Source organism: Mya arenaria, chromosome 6, assembly GCF_026914265.1.
Source record: "Mya arenaria isolate MELC-2E11 chromosome 6, ASM2691426v1".
In the NCBI taxonomy this organism is placed as follows: Eukaryota; Metazoa; Mollusca; class Bivalvia; order Myida; family Myidae; genus Mya; species Mya arenaria.
This window is the reverse complement of record NC_069127.1, coordinates 83,554,189-83,575,102: the sequence shown is the minus strand read 5'-3', so window position 1 is coordinate 83,575,102 and position 20,914 is coordinate 83,554,189. Positions and strand designations below refer to the sequence as shown.

At 34.7% G+C, this 20,914-nt stretch overlaps 1 protein-coding gene across 1 annotated transcript; it reads left to right on the top strand.

Moving 5' to 3' along the window:
- The first annotated feature begins 2,568 nt into the window (after positions 1-2,568).
- Positions 2,569-14,715, top strand: LOC128238117 (receptor-type tyrosine-protein phosphatase beta-like). The gene is made up of 13 exons (XM_052953688.1): positions 2,569-2,583; positions 2,993-3,078; positions 3,346-3,540; positions 5,533-5,613; positions 5,899-5,980; positions 6,438-6,540; positions 7,306-7,385; positions 8,123-8,257; positions 9,238-9,372; positions 10,748-10,899; positions 11,292-11,442; positions 11,848-11,956; positions 14,651-14,715. Exons 1-13 carry the CDS (start codon positions 2,569-2,571, stop codon positions 14,713-14,715), a joined length of 1,389 nt encoding a protein of 462 aa, XP_052809648.1.
- Positions 14,716-20,914: the final 6,199 nt, after the last annotated feature.

Here is a 20,914-nt window from a genome sequence, read left to right as displayed (position 1 = left end):
GTGACCTAGTTTCACAAGTTCGGTCGATGGTGTTTATGGATTTGAAATCACAAAATGGTTTGGAAATACTTGTTATTGAGTCAATGTAAAGCTTGTGTTTATTCTAGATTACATGTTTATTCATGTTTGGGTTAATAGTAGAGTAAAAACAATGAAAGAGTTGAACACATGTCTCAATGACATTTTAATACTAATGTCAGGAGTTGTGTGCAAAACATTTAGATAAAACAACACGGAAAACTATTTTGAATAAGTCTATTTCAATTTGTAATGAACTTGATATTTCACTATAAATGAGATTTGTTGTTGTAACCAAGGAATACTCTTTAAAATGAAAAATAAACAAGCATGAAGTATAGATGCCCTGTGAACTCGTGTATAAACAAAATGGCGGAGTTGGGAGAAGATGAAAATATCCGATGCATAATTATGGATTTCTCTGTTACTACCATTGGTACATAAAGTTAAGTCACATGCTAGATTTATTATTTTGTTATGTGATTTTTATGTACTGATGTGGTAATTTGCTGCAAGATTTGAATTTGAAATGGATTTGGTGAACATCCCATGGTAAATATCCCGGTCCGAAAATATCCGAACTTAGCATGGATCGGGTTACACACAACTAGGAGCCACCATCGATGGTAAAGGTTATTAAAACTCAAATCTAGGTCTAGTTTGGTTTTTAGTTTTTCAGGAATTGCTTTCATAATGTTAAAGCTCAAATGTCTTCATAAAATGTTACTTCCTTATTTACAAAATTGGTAATTATTTCACTTTATTGGCATTTTCCAATATTGAAATAACTGAAACAATGTTTAGAAAATATTGTGTATTGTTTTAATACATTGCAATTTTTTGTATTTTAATGCGTAAAATTGCCTCTTTTTTAATTTAATATTGTTCTTGTTCAGTTTAGTGTTCTGCATTCACTTTTGCTTTAGCATACCCTTGAAGCTTAACAAATGTCTTGCTGAGTGATATTCAATGTATCTTTGATAAAAAGTGTAGTTTATACATGTAAACATGTTTTATAGTCAATTTCATTGATGTTTTATATGCACAGTATGTAAAATTTAAACTGTGTTTAATTAGAACTTTGAAACTTTGAGTGTATTAAAACATGCATTAATAGCAGTTTAAAAATTTAAAATGTCATGTAAATGATATAAATTTTCAATGTTTTTATGTTGTTGTCTGATTTTTACCCTTTAAGAGTATGTTTTGTGACTTTTTTCCTTTTTTTTTCTTTTTTTTTCGACCGCCTGGTGGACATTTTTTCCAAAAATTCTTGTAAACCAAAAAATAAAAAAGGAGTGGCCTAAGCACATAAATGCAAAGCTCCTACGTAAATTGGATTTTCGGCACGAATTTAATTGTGCTTGATATTACGCCGATATTATTATGAATCAAATGAAATGTACTTCTGAATTTGTTTTAGCCCCAGGAATACCGACATCATTTAACGTAATCAAATTTACTGATATAACAAACGCCTGTGACGCAACAAAGATCAATGTTACCTGGAGCGAACCCAACGTCCAGGACAGAAATGCCAATATCACACGTTATGTTGTCATAAGGGATTTGCGTAAGACCGAGGTGTTCACATTTACCGTTGATAGCCCTCTACCATTTGAGTTAAACAACAGGAAGTTTTCATTGGAACATACAGGTCTCACCGCTAACTGGGGACATCAATGGCAGGTCAGACTGTTTATTTTATGGGATTGTATACGTAACTCGTAACTTAGTGTCTAGACTAATGTAAATATTTGTAAGTAAAGGATTTGACAAAGAAGTAAATGCATATAATGCATATATTATAAACGAAATCATTTTTGCGAGAACATGTTGTGGAACTTCTAGCGCCCTTTTTTGTGACGATCGTAAACCAGCAGATCGTAAAGTCAAAATAGTCCGCATTTAAAACTGAATTTTAAATTGCCATAACTTTTACCCTTTGTTTTAAATGGCAAGTGAACAATTAATTTTGAGCAATTTTATATAGCATCAATACTGGACGTATGATACGTCTAAAGACATTTTCAGAGCTATAATGGCCTGGTGAAGAATTAATAAATATTTGATACCAAATGTTTATTTATAATTACAGCTATATGCAGTTGGAAGAAATGGGGCCAGAGGAAGGCCTGAAAACAAGGTATTTTGGACGGAAGAATGCGGTAAGTTCAGGTTCAACAATGTTGATTACCTTTTCATTCATTTGTTTTATGGCTCTTTAACTGTATTAACTTAATTATGATGAAATATAAAGAAAAACAGACTTGATTTTCCTTATTTAATTCACTGTTGTGTTTTTCCAATATTCATTCATGGTAATGGCATGTACATTTTTCATTCCATTAAGAATAACATAAACATTTTCTTGTTTCAATTTCAATCTTTTTCTTTTTCATATCAAAGCTCCCCCCAAAATGGACTCTCATATTGAGAAATTAGAGATCACCTCGTCATCGGTGATTTTTAATCTTGATCCTAATTTCTTCAAGAACGAAATACAAGGGAAGATAGTGAAGTATGGAATGGTAGGAGGAAATGGACGGGATGTGGTCAAAAAAGGTATGTTGAAGGTTTTATTTTGACACAGTAAAGTTATTCTTTGTTAATAGTGATAGAAATACCACACACTGTTCAAATTCTACAGCACTTAACAAAAATCAATATCTAATGATTTGTATTGTGTTGAGCAAATATTTAAATGCAAATATTTCATTTGCTTTTCTGTAACTGAAAACACTGTTATGACCCTTGGAAGCTGGAGCAATTTTACATCTTATAACCATCAGGGTGCTTATAGATTCACATTCAACCTGATACCGATTGTGAATGGTAGATTTTTTATGTTTTCATTCCCGTTTTGTTTATTTCGTTTGATAAGCTTGCAATATTTACAATACTTAAGAATCTCTATTAATTGTAACAATGTTTCCAAAATTTGACAACTCCTTTTCCATTAGGTAAACTTCAGCTAGAGGTCGGAAAGAATAGAAACTGCAGAAAAGAGGATCTTGAAGATCTTTGCAATGGGCCGCTTCCTAGTGGATTAGAGTTATGGTAAACCGAATTTAACACAAGTGACCACTCCTTATTTAGTTTAGTTATGCACATTTATTTAACGGAAAGTTGGAAAATTCTTAATTTCATCCATTTATACGGGGAGAAATGCAACGAAAGCTGATCACTACATTGAATCACGTTTGAATCCACTCTGGGTAGAAATCATTACTGGTGCCAATTTTGAATGAGCATACTTTTATTTACCCGGATAATGCATTATGATATCCCTGTTCATAGTAATGTCATTACAGTTACTTTTGACAGGGTAAAGGCTTACGCATGCACGAGAGTTGCATGTACTGTGTCCGAGCACTATGGACCTTTTACAATCCAACAACCACACCAAGATTCGAATGACGGTGGTGTGGATGGAGCATTGATTGCATTGCCCATTCTTATTGCCATCCTTATCCTCATCAGTGTGTTTCTGGTTCGTTGGTGGCGAGGAGCAATTGACCCGTAAGTGTGATTAAATGTTTTAATAATGTAAATGATAGACTATTAATTATGTACACTTCTGAATAAAATGTTTGTCTTATTTTGATTTACATCGTTTCTGCAAAAAGCACATATTGTGCGTGTTATGCTTTGTGCGAATGCAGCATAGTTATTATATATACTTGCGGTCAATGAAAACGCACCAAAATGTATACACATTAATATATAAAGCGACTTATGGCATTATTGTTATTTGTGAATGTGCTGGATGTATACATTGGATCAGTACACACCTAAACTCCAGAATATTAAAACGCTAGGAAAACGTTTGTCTATAGTTTACACAATGGTACGTTTGAGTGACGCACAACGTCATGAAGCCATTGGTATGGTAGCCGGTGGTATGTTGTACCACGCGGTTGCACGAATGATGAATTGTTCTTACTTTACTATATTGCGATTAGTGAGAAGACACGAAGAAACTGGTTATGAAGCAGATCGGCCGCGCTCAGGACGTCAACGAGTGACGTCTCTCCTAGAAGACCATCATATTGTCCTTTCCCATCTACGAGACCACTTCCGGACATCAGTACAGACTTCCCGGGAGACATGCGGATACAATCAGCAACAAATCAGCCGATCAAAGGTCCGTCGACGTTAACTGGCTGTAGGGATAAGGTCATAAGCTGCGTACATGGGCAACGGCGTAACGCCGGAAAGACGAAGGAACCGCCAATTGTGGTCTTGCCAACACCTAAGATGTACGCTTAACCAGTGGAAAGAAGTTTTATTCACAGACGAGTCCTGAATGTTTATAGATATGTTTGATGGTAAGCGTGAGGTATGGCGTCGAAGGGGTGTAAGGTACGCCGACTGTTGCGTAAGACAACACTCCAGCTGGGAGGAGGCAGTGTCATTAACTGGGCAGGCATATCCTAGCTCTACAAGGCATCGTTAATGGTAGTGCAAGGAAATCTGACGGTATCCTAGAACCATGCGTGGTGCCTTCCTTGCAAGATCACCGTGATCACTGATGTCACCATTTTCCAACAAGACAACACACTGTCACATTCAGCCAGACTCACTACTGACTTTATGGAACGTCAGAACATCAATGTTTTGTCATGGCCTGCCTTCTCTCCGGACTTGAGTCCCATTGAGCATCTTTGGGACCAGCTTGGACGTCAGGTACACAGAGGACGTCACGTCATCAACAACAAGGCCGAACTTGTGCAGGAGTGGAATCCCCCCAGTACCGCATACAACGTCTCATTTGTAGTGTGAGACGCAGATGCCAAGCTGTCCTAGATGCTAATGGCGGGCATACTAGATATTTAGTTTGTGGAATTCAGTATTTTACCCCCGACGCCTTAGGTGTTACAATTATTATCAAATTACCCAAAAATCATCATTTTGCAAGTGTTATATTTCAGAATAGCCTTAACTTCATTTTACTGTAGGTTTTCTAATGGGACTTCACATCAACGTCAAATTATGATAAGAATGTTCTCTGGTGCGTTTTCATTGACAGCGAGTATACTAGTATTTCATATGTTTCAAATAGTTGCATATTGTTCAAAGAAATAAAGATTAATTCGTACTGTGTCTCTTGTACCATATCTGTAAGTGTTTTCTTTGTTTTGTCTATATTAACACTCATATCGAAACGGTAACAAGAGTGGGGTCTAAACATTGCTTTAGCTATCATGCGGATAAATTACAACAATATTCACTTCAATAACATTCTAGTTACTAGGCTATATCCTTGCCAACATGGTTAAAGCAGTAGGGTCACCCCTTTACCGTCATTTTTGAAATCATGCATTTGTGCTGAAGCGCTCGTGTATTATTCCAATGACTCTGGCATTGGGTGCAGTACCTAATGCGTAGACGGTATATTCTGATGTATAAAGAAAACCAAATGCTGGACCATAAATACATCGGATGAAAATGTATATGATTATTGTAAGACCGTGAAAGATATTACATTAAACAATGTTTTAATGCTTCCAGACTTAAGTGGATGAATCGACTGATTGGAGGGGGCGAGGAAGATGAACTAGTAACCCTTCAAGAGATTGCAGATCCCGACAGGTCCTTGTCTGTTATTACATATTGTTGTTTTGTCAGTGTATTGCATTGTTGTTACCTTTGAATATGGATAATATGTTATGGAACACTTGAAGCTTAATAATATTATGAAAATAGTAAAAAATTCATTTTGGTCACTCCCGAATGAAACTGTACTGTGTGTTATATTTTTTGTTGTGCTACATATATATCCTTGTATACGAGTGCTTGTTTTAAACTAACTGATCTTGTTATACTGAATCATGGTTTATCCAATTGAAGAACTCATAAAAAAATAACTCATTTTAGATCCATTCCAATAGCAACATACAGCGAGGCCTTTGCTGATCTTCACAGGGACACAAATCTCATCCTGTCAGAGCAGTACGAGGTACATGCCACTTTTGTTACGACTGTATATGTTAGAACTGTAATATAGCACCGAGTCGACTTGGTTCCGCGGTAAAGATGTCCGCGTATTGCTACTTATACTGGATTTTGCACGAACTCGAGAGTAATTCATATAAGCAAACAGCTGTCTTCACAATCCAGCTCATATACATTTGAGGAGACGAACTGTGTTAGAGTTATTTTCGATATTTAAACCATTCGTTTTATTTAAGATGTAATCACTAAGTGGGGATCGTATTTTGCCTATATGCGTTGTGCCCTGAATCACTTGATTGACCATTATATTGTCATATTATTCTAATTGATTAAGCGACAGAGAGATTTGAATTACGTTAAAGTATTGAAGTTCTTAATGTCATCTTACAACGTTTCCTTATCAACTACAACCACAATAACTACTCTGACAGCTAACATGTTGTATGTTTTATTTATGGAAGGAGATAAAGCGACGAGCGGGTCAAATAGAAGTGAGGTCAGGCTTCGAGGCTGCCAACCTTGAACCAAACAAGCCTAAAAACAGATGGGTCAACATTCTACCCTGTAAGTAATGAATTAACCTTCACATGTAATACCTACATAGATGAGAAATGTCCCGATGAAAAGAAATAGGTGTGAAAACTTCACTATATTTATTTTACAATTTAAATTACTGGTTGTGCGAACACCTTGTTTGTTTTAGTTTATTTGTACAAAGTGAATATGTTTCTAAACGTGTGGGTGCATATTAGTGATGTGGTGCAAGCTTAAACCATATCGTATACGAATTGGCTCCGACGATATTTATTCTCATACGGGACCTTAAAGTTTGTTAACACAATGTTGGGTGAAAACTGATATACATATTATCCACTATCTACATAAAATGCTACAAATAATTTGGCAAGTGATATAATACGTATTCTGGCAAAGAGCAACTGAACATGTCACTTGTCAAGAATGAAATTTTCAATTTGTATACGAATAAACGACAATTACCCTTGAAATCACTGAGCTTTATTGAAATTAGTAAAGAAATATATTCACAAAGTGGGTTTCGAGCACTTAGCTGGAAATAAGAAGATTTAATTTGGACTGTACCATAACCTCTGTACCAACAACAGTCTAATTGTGTACCTACTCTCGTATGTTTTATTCAATTTATAACCAGCCCATTGTAATTGTGATACAAGCAAAGTGCCCGTATTAGATCAAATGTCGTTTGGGAATTATGTCATTTTAGTAAATATGTAGATAATTGTTTTTACCTTACCTTTAACACTCATGCACCGTTATTGTCTAACGAAGTTATATTATTACTAACTCAAGTCGACCATAGCCGGGTCAAACTTCAACAGTGTGATGACGATAACCCAGAATCAGACTATATTAATGCTAACTATATGCCTGTAAGTTGAAACGCTGGTGGACTTTAAAGCTCTGCTAGTCTAGTCTCGGTTCATCTTGCTTAGAGTATATACTATATTACTGCAATGCTTCATTTATAGAATCACAAGTACTCCGGTTCATTTGCCACCAATTGTAATTTTTAAACAATCAAAAACACGCATTTGTATGTAGACAGTATTCCAGTCTTAAAGGTTCTGTTGGTAAAACGCCTATATTAAGCACATATTTTTGTATATGTCTCTATAACATTCTGTATACATCCATGTCCTTCCGAAATGTTTGGATGCCAGATATAAGCTTATAATCAGCCAATAGTGTTAAAATGTGATATACTTTGAAAATAGTGTGATTGCATGGATAGGTATGCTTTGCGTTTCATTTACTTCTTACCTACCTTCTGAAATAAATATTGAAAACAAACATGAAGAAATGCTTTGTTCTTTGTTTGCATTTTTTAGTTTATCTTTTTAAAATCGTACGTGTTGATGTTAGATAAAGTATATATTTATATTTAATATTATAACATACTATATGGCTATACGCAGTAAATCGGTGATGGTTAAGCATTATTTTGCATTATTCTGTCAACAATTTATATGGAATTATAACTTCTGAAACTAGATAATTATTGTTTTGTAACTTATAATGAAATAGCAAATACTTCTTAGTTTTTAGTTGTATGAAAACATAACGATAACTTTTCTTTGAGTCATCTAAAATTCACTATGTGCTGTAGGGCTTTCACCATCAACGGGAGTTCATAGCAACCCAAGGTCCGTTGCCCGGAACAATCGACGACTTCTGGCGAATGGTGTGGGAACAGAACGTCATGGTGATCGTAATGTTAACACCATGCAAGGAGAGAAATAGAGTAAGGATTTTTTGTATTGGAATTTATTTATATCTGCCAATACTCATTGGCTGCATTCATGTTTATGATAAATTTGTGGTGTTGGTACTTGTGTATGTAGTGTAAATTTACTTTTGGTGTCTGTTTTTGTGAATGTGATGTTAACAATGTTTGTGTCTCTAGTTCATTGTCGTTTGTGCCCTTGCCTTGTGCCCTAAACATACTTTTTGAATTTTCCACTACTGGGCTTGTCCCTGAATATTACATTGTATTAAGTATTTAAGTATGATATGTACAATCATTTGCCTCCTGACCCCATTATTTTTGTAAGTCATTAAAGTGTAGAAGAAGATTATTTCAAATTAAAACCGATAAAACTATTGCCATCAAGCTGTTTTGACAATTAAACACTGAAAATTGACCATTTAACTTCCAATTTAAATTAAAATAAGCACAAAAAAATCATATCTTTATCTGAAATGTCTTTATTGATAAGAGTATTAAAAATCAGTAAGTAACACGCTTTTGAAGGATACTAAAATTATATGGGCTATCCAGGCATGCATGTTAATTATTATTGCCTATGGTCGGATGACATGAAAAGCTAATTTGTACCTCGGATACATTAAAAACATTGTTCATTCTAAATAAACAGGTCTGCTTATATCACAGAAACCTTTGAAATCGTTAACACAAAATATATACCATTTATGATGAAAGCAAAAAGCAAATGGTGGTGGCTTTAATGGTGTGTGTGTGTGTGTGTGTGTGTGTGTGTGTGTGCGTGTGTGTGTGTGTGTGTGTGTGTGCGGCGTGCGTGCGTGTTATATTAATGGAACAAAGTACCAACATGTTTCCAGTGATGGTCAATAAAATTGTTCCCGCTGGCTTACGACGTTGACGACTACATAGCACAAAGACGAGTTTCATTTTCTCGAACACTTGCCTGTTCTGAAAGAATGGCTTTAACAATGATAACAATTGAATTTCTCTGTCTACAGGTAAAATGTGAGATGTACTGGCCGGACACTGTTCAAGAGGCAAAGCAATACGGAGATTTGGTGGTCAACCCGACCTCGATAACCAACATGAACAAGTTCAATATCAACATCTTCGACATCTCTCACGCCAGCGATGTAATGCACCCCATGTTGCAAGTTTTTTTTTTTTTAAATAATATGTTTTTTTAAAAGTAATGATAATAATAATAATAATAATATAAGACAAGCATTACTATATTTCTATTTCACTTTTTTGATCGCTTTTTATTCAGAAAGTGATCCAATGTCTATGACCACAGGATATCGGCCAAGTTCGATTATGGGGCAAATAGGATAAGTTGATCAAGGGAAATTACCCACGAAAAATTAAAAATATATGCCAATTTAACATGGGAAGACTCTTATACCTCCAAATTTTCCGAATCATATCTAAAACAAAATATGACCCTAAGATATCGCCTACATTTGACTATGGGCCAAATTCTGACTATTAGTCAAGAATTATTGAACTTGGCGAAAACAAAAAAATGACATATTTAACATTGTTAACACAGTACATTCATGTATTCATCAATCTTGAATAGTTTTGGACACAATATATTTGACAAAATATAAGTTCGATACTAGGGCAAATCTTACTGTAGTTTTAGTGTAATTGCATTTGATTTATAAAACAACATCCATTTTAGACATTCATATCACTCTAGCGGTTAACTTATTCACCAATTTCAATCGTATTTAGATATAATATACATGTATATCAAAACAACATCGCGGTCAAGTTCGATTGTGCAATGAAACAGATAAGAATGCCATATCTAGCCTTGTTTACACTTTAGCACACTTAATTGTTTATCAATCCTCATCATGACTCAAATGAAAACATTTGTTTCTAAGATCTTTCCCAAGTTCGTTTATCGGCCAAATATGCCCAGTACGTTACGAGTTGTTGCCCTACAATTATTAAAAAGCTTTTAGTTGTTATCACTCTAGTATCATCTTTATTCAACAGTCCTAAAACTATTTAGAATGAATGTGTATGATCATAACGTTGAGGCCAAAAACATTTATAGTTCAAGAGAAATGTGCCCATGATTTATTGAAAATGTAACAAGTAAACTCAGAGACGAATCTTATGAACTCAACAGGGGGTTTAACTGTAATCGTATCAACGCTTCGTCAGGTTTTTATATAGGTTTTGTCGTTGGAAAAAGTAGGTCACTAGCAAAATTCATAGAAATATCTTAAGGACACAAAATAAATGCCCTGACCATAGTCGAATATCAGATGAGCGATATGTGCATTATTATTTGTTTACGCATAATGTTTGATGAAGAGATTGTTGGTTTTATTCGTATTATTGGAAAAAATAAGACCAACAAAGCGCGATTTATAGCGTTAACGTTACTGCTGTATACCGATATGTAGTCATCTATATAACAGAACCATTAAGGCCGTCAGTGTTACTTAAACAATTGTACACTGCATTACTGCTTTATTAAATTTTTAGCTAACGAAGACTAGGAAAGTTCTGCAATTCCACTACCTGGACTTTATGGATTTCACGGCTGCCGTGGAAGTTGAACATTTCATCGAATTTGTACGCACAGTTCGAGGTCAAGTGCCCCACGATGTGACCAGTCCTATGTTTATCCATTGCAGGTAAGCATTGTGGTAAAAGAGACAAACAAACAAACAAACAAACAAACAAACAAACTTCTCATTGTCATAAACATTGACATGATCACCATACTTGTTCAGTGATCGTATTCAATTTTAAAACAGAATATGTTTAATGAGTTTTTATCAACACTTACCAGTTGTTGTCATTACACTGTTGTTAGGAATCGTGTATGCATAAAATAACAAAACATTACTGTCAATTACAGTTTTAAATCTATATATTTATTTCTATATGTTTTAAGAGTTTTGTACTTACTCTTTGTATAAACATTCGAATATGGTTAACATTTTTTGGCCTTGCAGTTATGTAATGATAACATTTAGTTGACTATAGTTGTCATATTCTCCTACATTCAAAATTTATATTTCAGTGCTGGCGTAGGCAGGACGGGCTCTTACATCGCCATAGATCACTTGCAAGAGTATCTGAACTCTCCCAAGTTCAGTTTCGATGACCGCATCAACATTTTTGACATGGTCATGAAAATGAGGAAACAGAGGGTCAACATGGTCCAGACCGAAGTCAGTATTTTGACTTTTATAAGTTTAAAACTGAATTATGTTCGAGTGGATGAGCTACTTTCAATTTTCAAGAAATGGCTGCATTTTGTTTGCTCAAATCTAAAGAATTTCACGATTTTGTAACATTTAAGAGCAAGCAGGTACGTGGTCACATGCATGAAGCTGTATATATATCTATTTTGTAGGACCATACAATAAGCCTTAGCGTGAACCTTATCCTACTTGCCCTTTTCGAGCTATAAATATTATTATATAAGAAACAGATTATGTAAGACACGCCTAGTTTGAATTCTGAGGTAATACTTTCAATTCAGTTAGTGTTCTTATGGCAGTCTTCAATTCAAATTATTGAGCCTACAATATTTGGTCGTACGGTCGGTTAAACGCCAACTTTGTTTATTACAGGCTCAGTACATCCTGATCCACGACTGTTTTGAGAGGATGTTGGAGGACAAGAAGAAATCTCTGAAAACTACAGAGTCGATGGAGGAGCTGTACGCTAACCAGGCATACGGTAAATTTTGTAACATGTATTATTGATGTTTTTTCTTGACTAATGTCATGACTATAACATTTGTAGTAAGATTTTTAGAACAACTACATGAAAGAAATGGATGAAACCGACACGGATGAAGGGTTCTTGACTTAATGGCAAAAGTGAAAAATGAAAACGGCAACGCTGTCCATCGCTCCTATACTTTAACACCCTTTTTTATGTTCGTTATTTTTTAGGTTCCAACATACTCGTACCACGTTAGTTTATATAAATATTGAGCCGGACTGTAAAAACAGAAGAAAACTGATCCTTTCCCTATCAAATAGTCAGTTCAGTGCCGATTTGGGGAATTCATTAGAAAGTATTCCTGGTTTTGGATCGAACCCATAACCTCTTTGGTAAGAGGCGGTCACATTTACCACTTACACTGTTGGAAATATAGATACGACTTCAAAAAGCTATTTCAATGTTTTACGACCAGCTTTAACGAATCCTTTAAAACAGTACATATCATACAGAACGTTGCAAACGGCAGACAGGTTTCTTACTTTTACCAAGCAACTGGAAAATCAGGTATATGAGGCAATTTGGGAGATACAATCCTGCTTCTAATATTAAAGTGATTTGTTTGCAGAGGGTAGGAGCGGATCTGACGTGTATCCGGAAGATTACTCCTATCATCAAATGTTGTAAACTTTATTTTTTTTAATAATTGATTAAAATTCAAGTTTTCGCGAAATCAATGGTATGTAGAACGTGTATTTAAAGCGGTATAACATCAATGTAAACACAAAAAGGACATTATTTTACTATACAAGTATTGGTTTAACGTAACTGTTTTGGTCGCCGCATTTCTTTGACATTTTTTTATTAGATTTTGTGTTGATTTAAGTGCCGATGACTTTACTTGTAATTGTGACTGTGCCATTGCGCTAAAATAGTGTCATAAAAATTGGTTTATGTAATTTTTAAAATTTGTTGAGTTTATTTATTTTATTTATACTGTTTAAAAATCCCACCGCTTTTAGTCAAAATCAAAGCCAAATTATTTCAAGTTTTGATTTGAAAATGAACAAGTGTAACCCAAGTTTCGATTTTTAAAGAGACTTTATGTAAACGAACATCTGCAAACAAATTTCTTTAAACAATTCGAGACTGTGATATTTAAAACATGGTCATTGAAGTCTCACGACCTTTTCAGATAAGAAAGCAGGAGCAAGTAAACAAACTCTTTACAAGCATGGAAATAAATTAAGATATCCGATATACAAATGCGATTTTCCTTTCGTCATGCTTCTGGGCGTTATGTTAATTTTTAATGCTAGGCGGCCCAATATAATTATGTATAATATGTTCTATAAATGACGGAAAGTACACTACTCGTATAGGTTTGGCAGTTGGTATTTTAGTTCTGTAAATGAAATAGGAAGTGAAATGATAGAGTTTTCTATCTTGCAAGGTTCTCCACATACCCTTTCATACGATAACAAATATTGGGCCACCGGGCGACACAATTTCACATTACTGTGCATCGGATATCTTTATCTGCTTGGAAATGAATCAAATATCTTGAATGAATTGAAGCCTTGGGTAGTTTTGTTATACTGAACGACTGATATGCATTGTTAAAGTCTACACACTTTGTTTCCTACTGAATATTTATTTGCAACAACTTGATTTTGAATTGCATAGTCTAACAATTCTCTTCAACTTGTTCCAATTTAGATTGTCTTAGCTTCTAGAATGTTTTCTCGTCTGTATAATATGTATCATTTATACTACTCGAGTCTTGATGCATTTATTTAAATGCTCGTTTACCTTTCAAATCTTGGGTTTCCTGTTGTGATTTTATTCGCTATTGCAACCGTCTCTTGTTCGAGTATTGCTCATATAGAGGTTATCTTATCGATCGTGTCGTACGACCGATTTTCCCATCCTTTATTATTGGTTGTTATACTATATATTTCGTCTGCAATATACTCTAAGCTTATTCCGATCTACATTTTTTTCATTCTATTTAAAACACTCGTTTAGTATTAAACTTAAAGTCTTGATCTTACGATGCTGTGTATGAAATACCCTTCCATTTGCGTTGCTTATGAAACGTTATTGCCTTATTTTGTTGGGCTGTGTATTCTTTGCTCGGAACATAATTTTATCAGAAAACCTATATACAACCAACATCATTTATTATTTCTGGTATAATGATGAATGCCCGTTACTATTATGAATGACTGTTGTAAAATGAGAATTTTTGTAATTATTGCATATATGTGTTGTGATAGTTTGTTTTAATATTGTAAATTTCAAGTACATAACATAAACTATATTTTGCCATAGTTTTTTACCACATTGTAAACACTATACTGCAAATGTGCTATATTTATGTGTTACCTTCGTTAAATAATGATAGTATTACAATAATAATGAGTATTATTATATTACAACCAGCGGTTTTCATTAATAAATTACGAGAACTAATAATTTGATTGATCAGTCACGAGGCGAAAATGAAATCCATATTCATCATACCCATATATTTGTTATTTCAACACCATATTTGATCTTATCGAGAGGTTATTATACGGCCACGTGGTGTCATTGAGTCATTGTCATTCACCCGGAGAATTATTGGCCAGCGGGAGATATTATCATTCAAAAGGTATCGCGTACCCATATATTAATCTGTAATTTATTTTAACGCATTTTCAGATCCCTTTCCAGACGTCGAGTATGAGAACGTGAATTATGAGAATAAACAGAGAAAAGAGCTCTGAGTGGCATTTGTCGGATATTCTAAGTAAAAGCAACAATACAATAAACAAAGAATAGAGTTCTTTGTGTCAGATGTCGGAATTCCGAGCAGAAGCAACAATATAAAAACAAAGAACAGAGCTCTGAGTGGGATATGTCGGAATTCTGAGTAGAAGTAAAAATATAATAAACAAAGTACTGAGTTCTGAGTAGCATTTGTCGGGAAAAAAGTGTTCATAGATGCATATGTTGTAAATTTATCATAATAATATTTCAATACAAATCAATACCATAAATAGTATGTAGTGCATTAACTCATTTTGTCATTATTAATCACCAATTATGAAATCAGTGTTCTTGTGAAAAAGGTGTTTATGGATTTATGAACTCACACTTATTTAATCGTTTGTCGGTCAATAGCCAAATAAATTTGCCCTAGATAGGAGAATGACCAGTAAACTATTGCTCCGTAGCGGCTGGGCATAGAGAGGCACTGGGGTACTGATTGCTGACGACAAGCCTCTTAATAAGTGTTTTATTAGATGAAATATTTATTATATTTTGGCAATAATTTATATAATACACACAACATGAACGTGCATTAAAAGCAATACAAAGTGTACGAACGGAGGAAAAAATGTATTGTAATATTCACGAGTAAATCCCCATGTTACTAAGTAAAATGTGAACAGATTTCTATTCCGTTATTTGAAGTACACAACGCATAAGTTTGAGAAATAGTTCCAATATAAACATGTTTTTTTTAATTTAAAGGGACTGTACACCAGATTTGCAACAAAACAAGTTTTTTTTTCTGTAATGAATCTCAGGACAATTATTTAATAGAATGTGCAACGCTTTGATATCATAATTGTAAAAAAGTGCCAAAATGTAAAAAAAAAATGTGTCGGAGACCGGATTCAAACCTGTGTCACCAAAATTGCAGTCCTGTGTTGTATCCACTTTCTCCATTCGGGTGGTATATTTAAGCTATATACCTAACTTGGTAATATCACGTGATAACATCGACTAAGCAATCACGCATAAGGAATGAATACTATTAGGTAGACATACCCAGTAATCTTTTTATTGGAAAAATACGAAATAACTGCTAAAATTAAATAAATTGTAAACTATGTGGTACTTCAGATAGTAAGTTTCAATGCATTGTATACATTAATACCAAGTTTATGTCAGTTTTCGACACTTTTCTTTTTTTCTTGCAAATTGATCATCTGGTGCACAGTTGCTTTAATAAAAGGTGATAAGTATGGCTAATTATGTAATTTATGATCTTTATCTTTGTGTCATTGAAAATTAGAACATAACTACTTTATTTAGAAATGAAACTAAAATCATTAAACAAACCAAAAGAAACGCTTTTACTCTAAGAAAACCCAAACGAACTTGAGACTATTTATGAAAGGTCAAATAGCATTAATTATTTAATGATGATTTATGTAGAAAATCATGTTATAATGATAATTTATAAAGTTGTTATTGATTTGATCAAGTAATAAATGATATTTTCACTTTCAATTTTATTTTGTTTGAATTGTAAATCCTTACAACTGTTAATGTAATAATTAAACGCGTTTTCTTTGTACAAAGACGCAAACGTTAGCCTAGAGCAATTGAAGCAAATGCGTTTTTATGCTGTTTACGCATGTTATTTAAATCACTGAAAATAAATATCCTGGTTTACTTTATTTTTGTATCGCTTTTACTGTTCCCATTATATCTTTAAGCAAGTGTATTTATATCAGAGAAAAATCGTAAATGAATAAATTAATATTTCTTAATTGTTTACCTGTAAACCCTTGGCAGTTCAAATCGTACTAGTAAGTCAAATTCCATAAATACTCCCTAATCCGATAACAAAAGATGTAGTAACGGTTTTGGTTTAGTTTGATATAATCCGTCTGTGCTGCCATACACGCTGTGGTCAAGCCCGGCAAACTGATGGTCCAGTGGTACACCCGGTCAGACACATAGTAACAATTTTTAACAAATCAAAATTGTTAAAGTGATAAAACATTGCATAGCTTGAGCCAAAATGGTGCGAGAGCCGTCAATCAACTTCACAAAGACATTTTACTATTGCCATTTATGAATTTGGTGTTACCTTTTAATAATTGAAGTGGAGCTGAAAATGATCGGTTAAACAACACGATTTACAAAACTTTCGTAAATTTAGTGCAAACATTTTCTAGGGCAAACAATTAATCACAGGCGATTGTTTGAGTAATCAAAACCAAACCGATTCAATTTGGTGAACATTTTATGGCAAGTTATTTTATATCATTCAAGGGATTCAAAGGATAGCGCGGACACGAAAAGTAGCATATGACATTTGACCTCTACACGCGAACTTGACCTTGAGCCAAAGCGATTGTAACCTTCACTCTGTACATTGATTCAGTATTATGAATATTTGTGGCAAGTTATTCTAAAACCTTTCAAGCGGTTGAAGAGATATTGAGCGGACTCGAAATGTACTCATATGACCGTTACCTCTAAGTAACGTTCACCTTGACCCGAGCTGGTTTTAACGTAGGGATAACCCTGTCCTCATACTGCCAACGTAATAATACATGTTTTAGTAAAGTGTACAACAATGGCCCTTGCCAATATTAATTCATCTCCGTTTAGGTTATCATTCCTATCTTTAGCTTCTAAGTGGTTAAAATGCCATAGCTCTTATTTTCATTGGAGCTTCATTACCGTTACCGGCAGGAGTCGATTAGATATTCTGAGAATAGATGGAACAATCGCTTTACCATATGCTAAGAATGACACTTAGACTTCTATAATAATTATCAAAGGACCTGCCTTTGTTAAACTCATTCGTTACTTGGTACCATCGAAGATCAATCGGCTACGGGTAAGGTCAACCGCTAATGGCTATTTTGAGTACTGTCCAGAAAATAGTTTAATTACCATGTATACTAAAATCATATTAAAGGGGCTTGGTATAGTTAAATTTTACGTCACTGAAACTATTCAGCTCCTTTTTGTGGCGATAGCCAGTAAAACGCTGATTATTGTCACGTGATGTGTAATGTATCATATGATATCGTTAAACTATTAAGAGAAACAGTTCTGAATGGTCAACTGCAATTGGGGTCAATTGGGAAGTATACAAACTTATCAGTAGCTTATTAGTGGGTTTAAAAAGGAAGTTAGGAAGTCAGTTTCGATTCAGAGTCTGAGTATGTTTCTGGTTAGGAGTGTGGGTTATATTCAGCAAAGTAGTATAAATCTGAGAGAATGTTATTGGGTTTAAATTTTCAGGTCTATTGCATTACCGAGTTAAGGCAGTCTGCCAGGTTAAGATCTGAGAGTCAACTTTAATCTCGTTTAATAAAACATGATAATTGACAATTTAAAAATAAATAATTGCTAACAATAAAACTGGTATCATCGGACGTGGTTGTTTTATTTTGTAAATAAACGATTCAGTGGGTTAGTGTATAGGACGCGGTTTGGAATCAGGGTGCTACAAAAGGTCACACAGGTGCCGTTTCAATTCATGCCACGCGTGTTAAAGCGGAGGCTGTAAGACCTTGCAATAACGATTATGGCAGAGACACGTGAAACCTCGTTTACGTAATGTCGATCCGCTTTTATACCGTACGACGTAAATTTGTTTGGCTATATGCCAGTTTTGATAATTGCACAGCAGTCACTTACCTATGGGTCTTTTAAAGGAAACGAATAGCAAGCTGCCACATTTTTTTGTCTAGGAATTCCCGGCCAATGTCCGTCCCAGCCAGTCCGTCTCCACCATTCCGGCGTGAACTGCACTGACGGTTATACCCGTGTTCCGCAACCAAGATCGTAGTAAGGTGATACCAGCGTTCCACAACCGACTTCGTAGACAGTGAGCTTGCTCGATCTGACCTTATTATATTTAGGGATATAAAATCTGTTCATTTGTTTAAAGGTAGCAAGTACATTTAGTGCATATTTCCTTGTATGTGAACAGTTATCTGTTTTGTTCATTAACTGTGCTGCTTCTGGTAATTGTCTAATTGTTTGATAACTACAATATTGTTGCCTGCACCTCTACGGCACCGTCCTCGGAGCGGCAAGCCATCACCTTAGTGTCTCCCATTATGACAATCTTTTTTGTAGCTTCGTAACCGATACTTGGAAACAATCACGTGTATAATAAAATAACTCGTTTCAAGTGAATAAACCCTTTCCATCCGACATCCCTGTGTTGCCGAAATATTTCTTACTTACATTTCGTTGCTTCTCTTATGTACGTAATGCTTACAAATATGTACAAAAGGCGTGCAGAAAACATTTGGTCCTATTACTAGTATAATGGTACCATTAACACTCTCAGCGAGTAATCGTTATGTTAATGAGTGTTAGTTTTGAAATGATGTTTGGTCATGGTAGACTGTAGCCATTAACAATCTTAGCCAGAAATTGTTATGCTATGGAGTGTCTGTTTTGATATGGTATTTAGTCCTAATAGGTTGGTGCCATTAACAATCTCAGCTAGTATTCGTTATGTTGATAAGTGTCTGTTTCAATACTATGCTCGGTCCTGATAAACTGGTAGCATCAACTACCTCAACTAGTAATCGTGGTGTTTTTAACTGTCTGTTTTAATATGATGTTTGGTCCTAATAAACTGGTACCATTAACAATCGCAACTAGTAATCGTGGAATTGTTCAGTGTCTGGTTTGATATTATGTTTGCTCACGGTAGACTGTAGCCATTAACAATCTCAGCTAGTAATCGTTATGATGATGAGTGTCTGTTTTGATATAATGTTTGGTCATGGTAGACTGTAGCCATTAACAATCTCAGCTAGTAATCGTTATGATGATGAGTGTTAGTTTTGATATGATGTTTGGTCATGGTAGATTGTAGCCATTAACAATCTCATCTAGTTATTTTATGTCGATGAGTGTCTGTATCGATATGATGTTTCGTCATGGTAGACTGTAGCCATAAACAATCTCAGCTAGTTATTTTTATGTTGACGAGTGTCTGTTTCGATATGATGTTCGATCTCAAAATGCTGGTACAATTAACTATCTCAACTAGTAATCGTGATGTTGTTGAGTGTCTATTTCGATATGATGCTCGGTCCTTATAAACTGGTACCATTGACTATCTCAATTAGTAATCGTTATGTTGTTGAGTGTCTATTTCGATATGATGCTCGGTCCTTATAAACTGGTACCATTGACTATCTCAACTAGTAATCGTGATGTTGTTGAGTGTCTATTTCGATATGTTGTTCGGTCCTAAAACGCTGCTACCATTATCAACCGCATCAAGTAATGGTTATGTTGTTGAGTGTATATTTTGATGTGATGTTCGGTATGGTACCATAAACAATAGTTATGGCCTCTTCGTTTGGCCCATATTGGATTGCAAACATTTATATACTTTACGTTTATTCAACATTATCGCATGTGTATCCTTGAATTGGGATATGATTAGGTACATCTATCTCCTGTTTTTTTGGTGAAAAAGTGCTTATTGGGCTAGTTTAAGGAATGTTTGGCATCATAATCCCCTGCTGTGCATCTCCTGGTAATTGCACTGGCGTCAGAGTAGGGGCCAATTTCCTGGGTATTCGTTTATTGGCTCAGAGCCATTTAGGGTCCATTTCTATATTTAAACCTCAAAACTGCACATCATGATACTCAGATCGGAGATCTGATAAGAGGGATCAAGGCAAGTAAATTAAGATCAATACACAGAGGTTGTGTACCGTACACATATTTGGGGATGGGGGAAATTATAGAAGGCTTAAGCTAGTCCTTTAACATGTATTAAATAATTTAATGACATTTAAGTATGCCTCTGGAAACAAGAACGTACATACCCAAATACGGATTATGCACCATTTGAAAGGACTGTTTCCCTCCCCATGTTTGGTACTCATAAGGCTAGAGAGAGCCTTATTATAACAGTATTTTGTCTTTTTGTTTATTAACTTTTAAGAAGGTAACTACGAAAAACGGAAACGATATAATTAACCCGCTTTAAGTTACCGAGATAACGATGTGTGCTTGAATCGACTGATAAGTTTAAGGAATAGTGATCAATACATGCATTCTCATGCTGTTCGAAGAGATGGAGTGTCAATGTGACAATGTTTCCTTTTCAGAAATTTCAGTGTGCAATACTCAACGTTATAGGTTTTGAACACTTACAGTGTCTGACGAATGAATGGTTGAAATTGACTG

What these genes read in the sequence shown, in the direction of transcription:
- LOC128238117 (XM_052953688.1), top strand. An exon ending in GAGATTGCAGATCCCGACAG is followed by an intron (nt 5,614 to 5,898) that starts GTCCTTGTCTGT and finishes AACTCATTTTAG; the next exon opens with ATCCATTCCAATAGCAACAT. An exon ending in ATGGGTCAACATTCTACCCT is followed by an intron (nt 6,541 to 7,305) that starts GTAAGTAATGAA and finishes TACTAACTCAAG; the next exon opens with TCGACCATAGCCGGGTCAAA.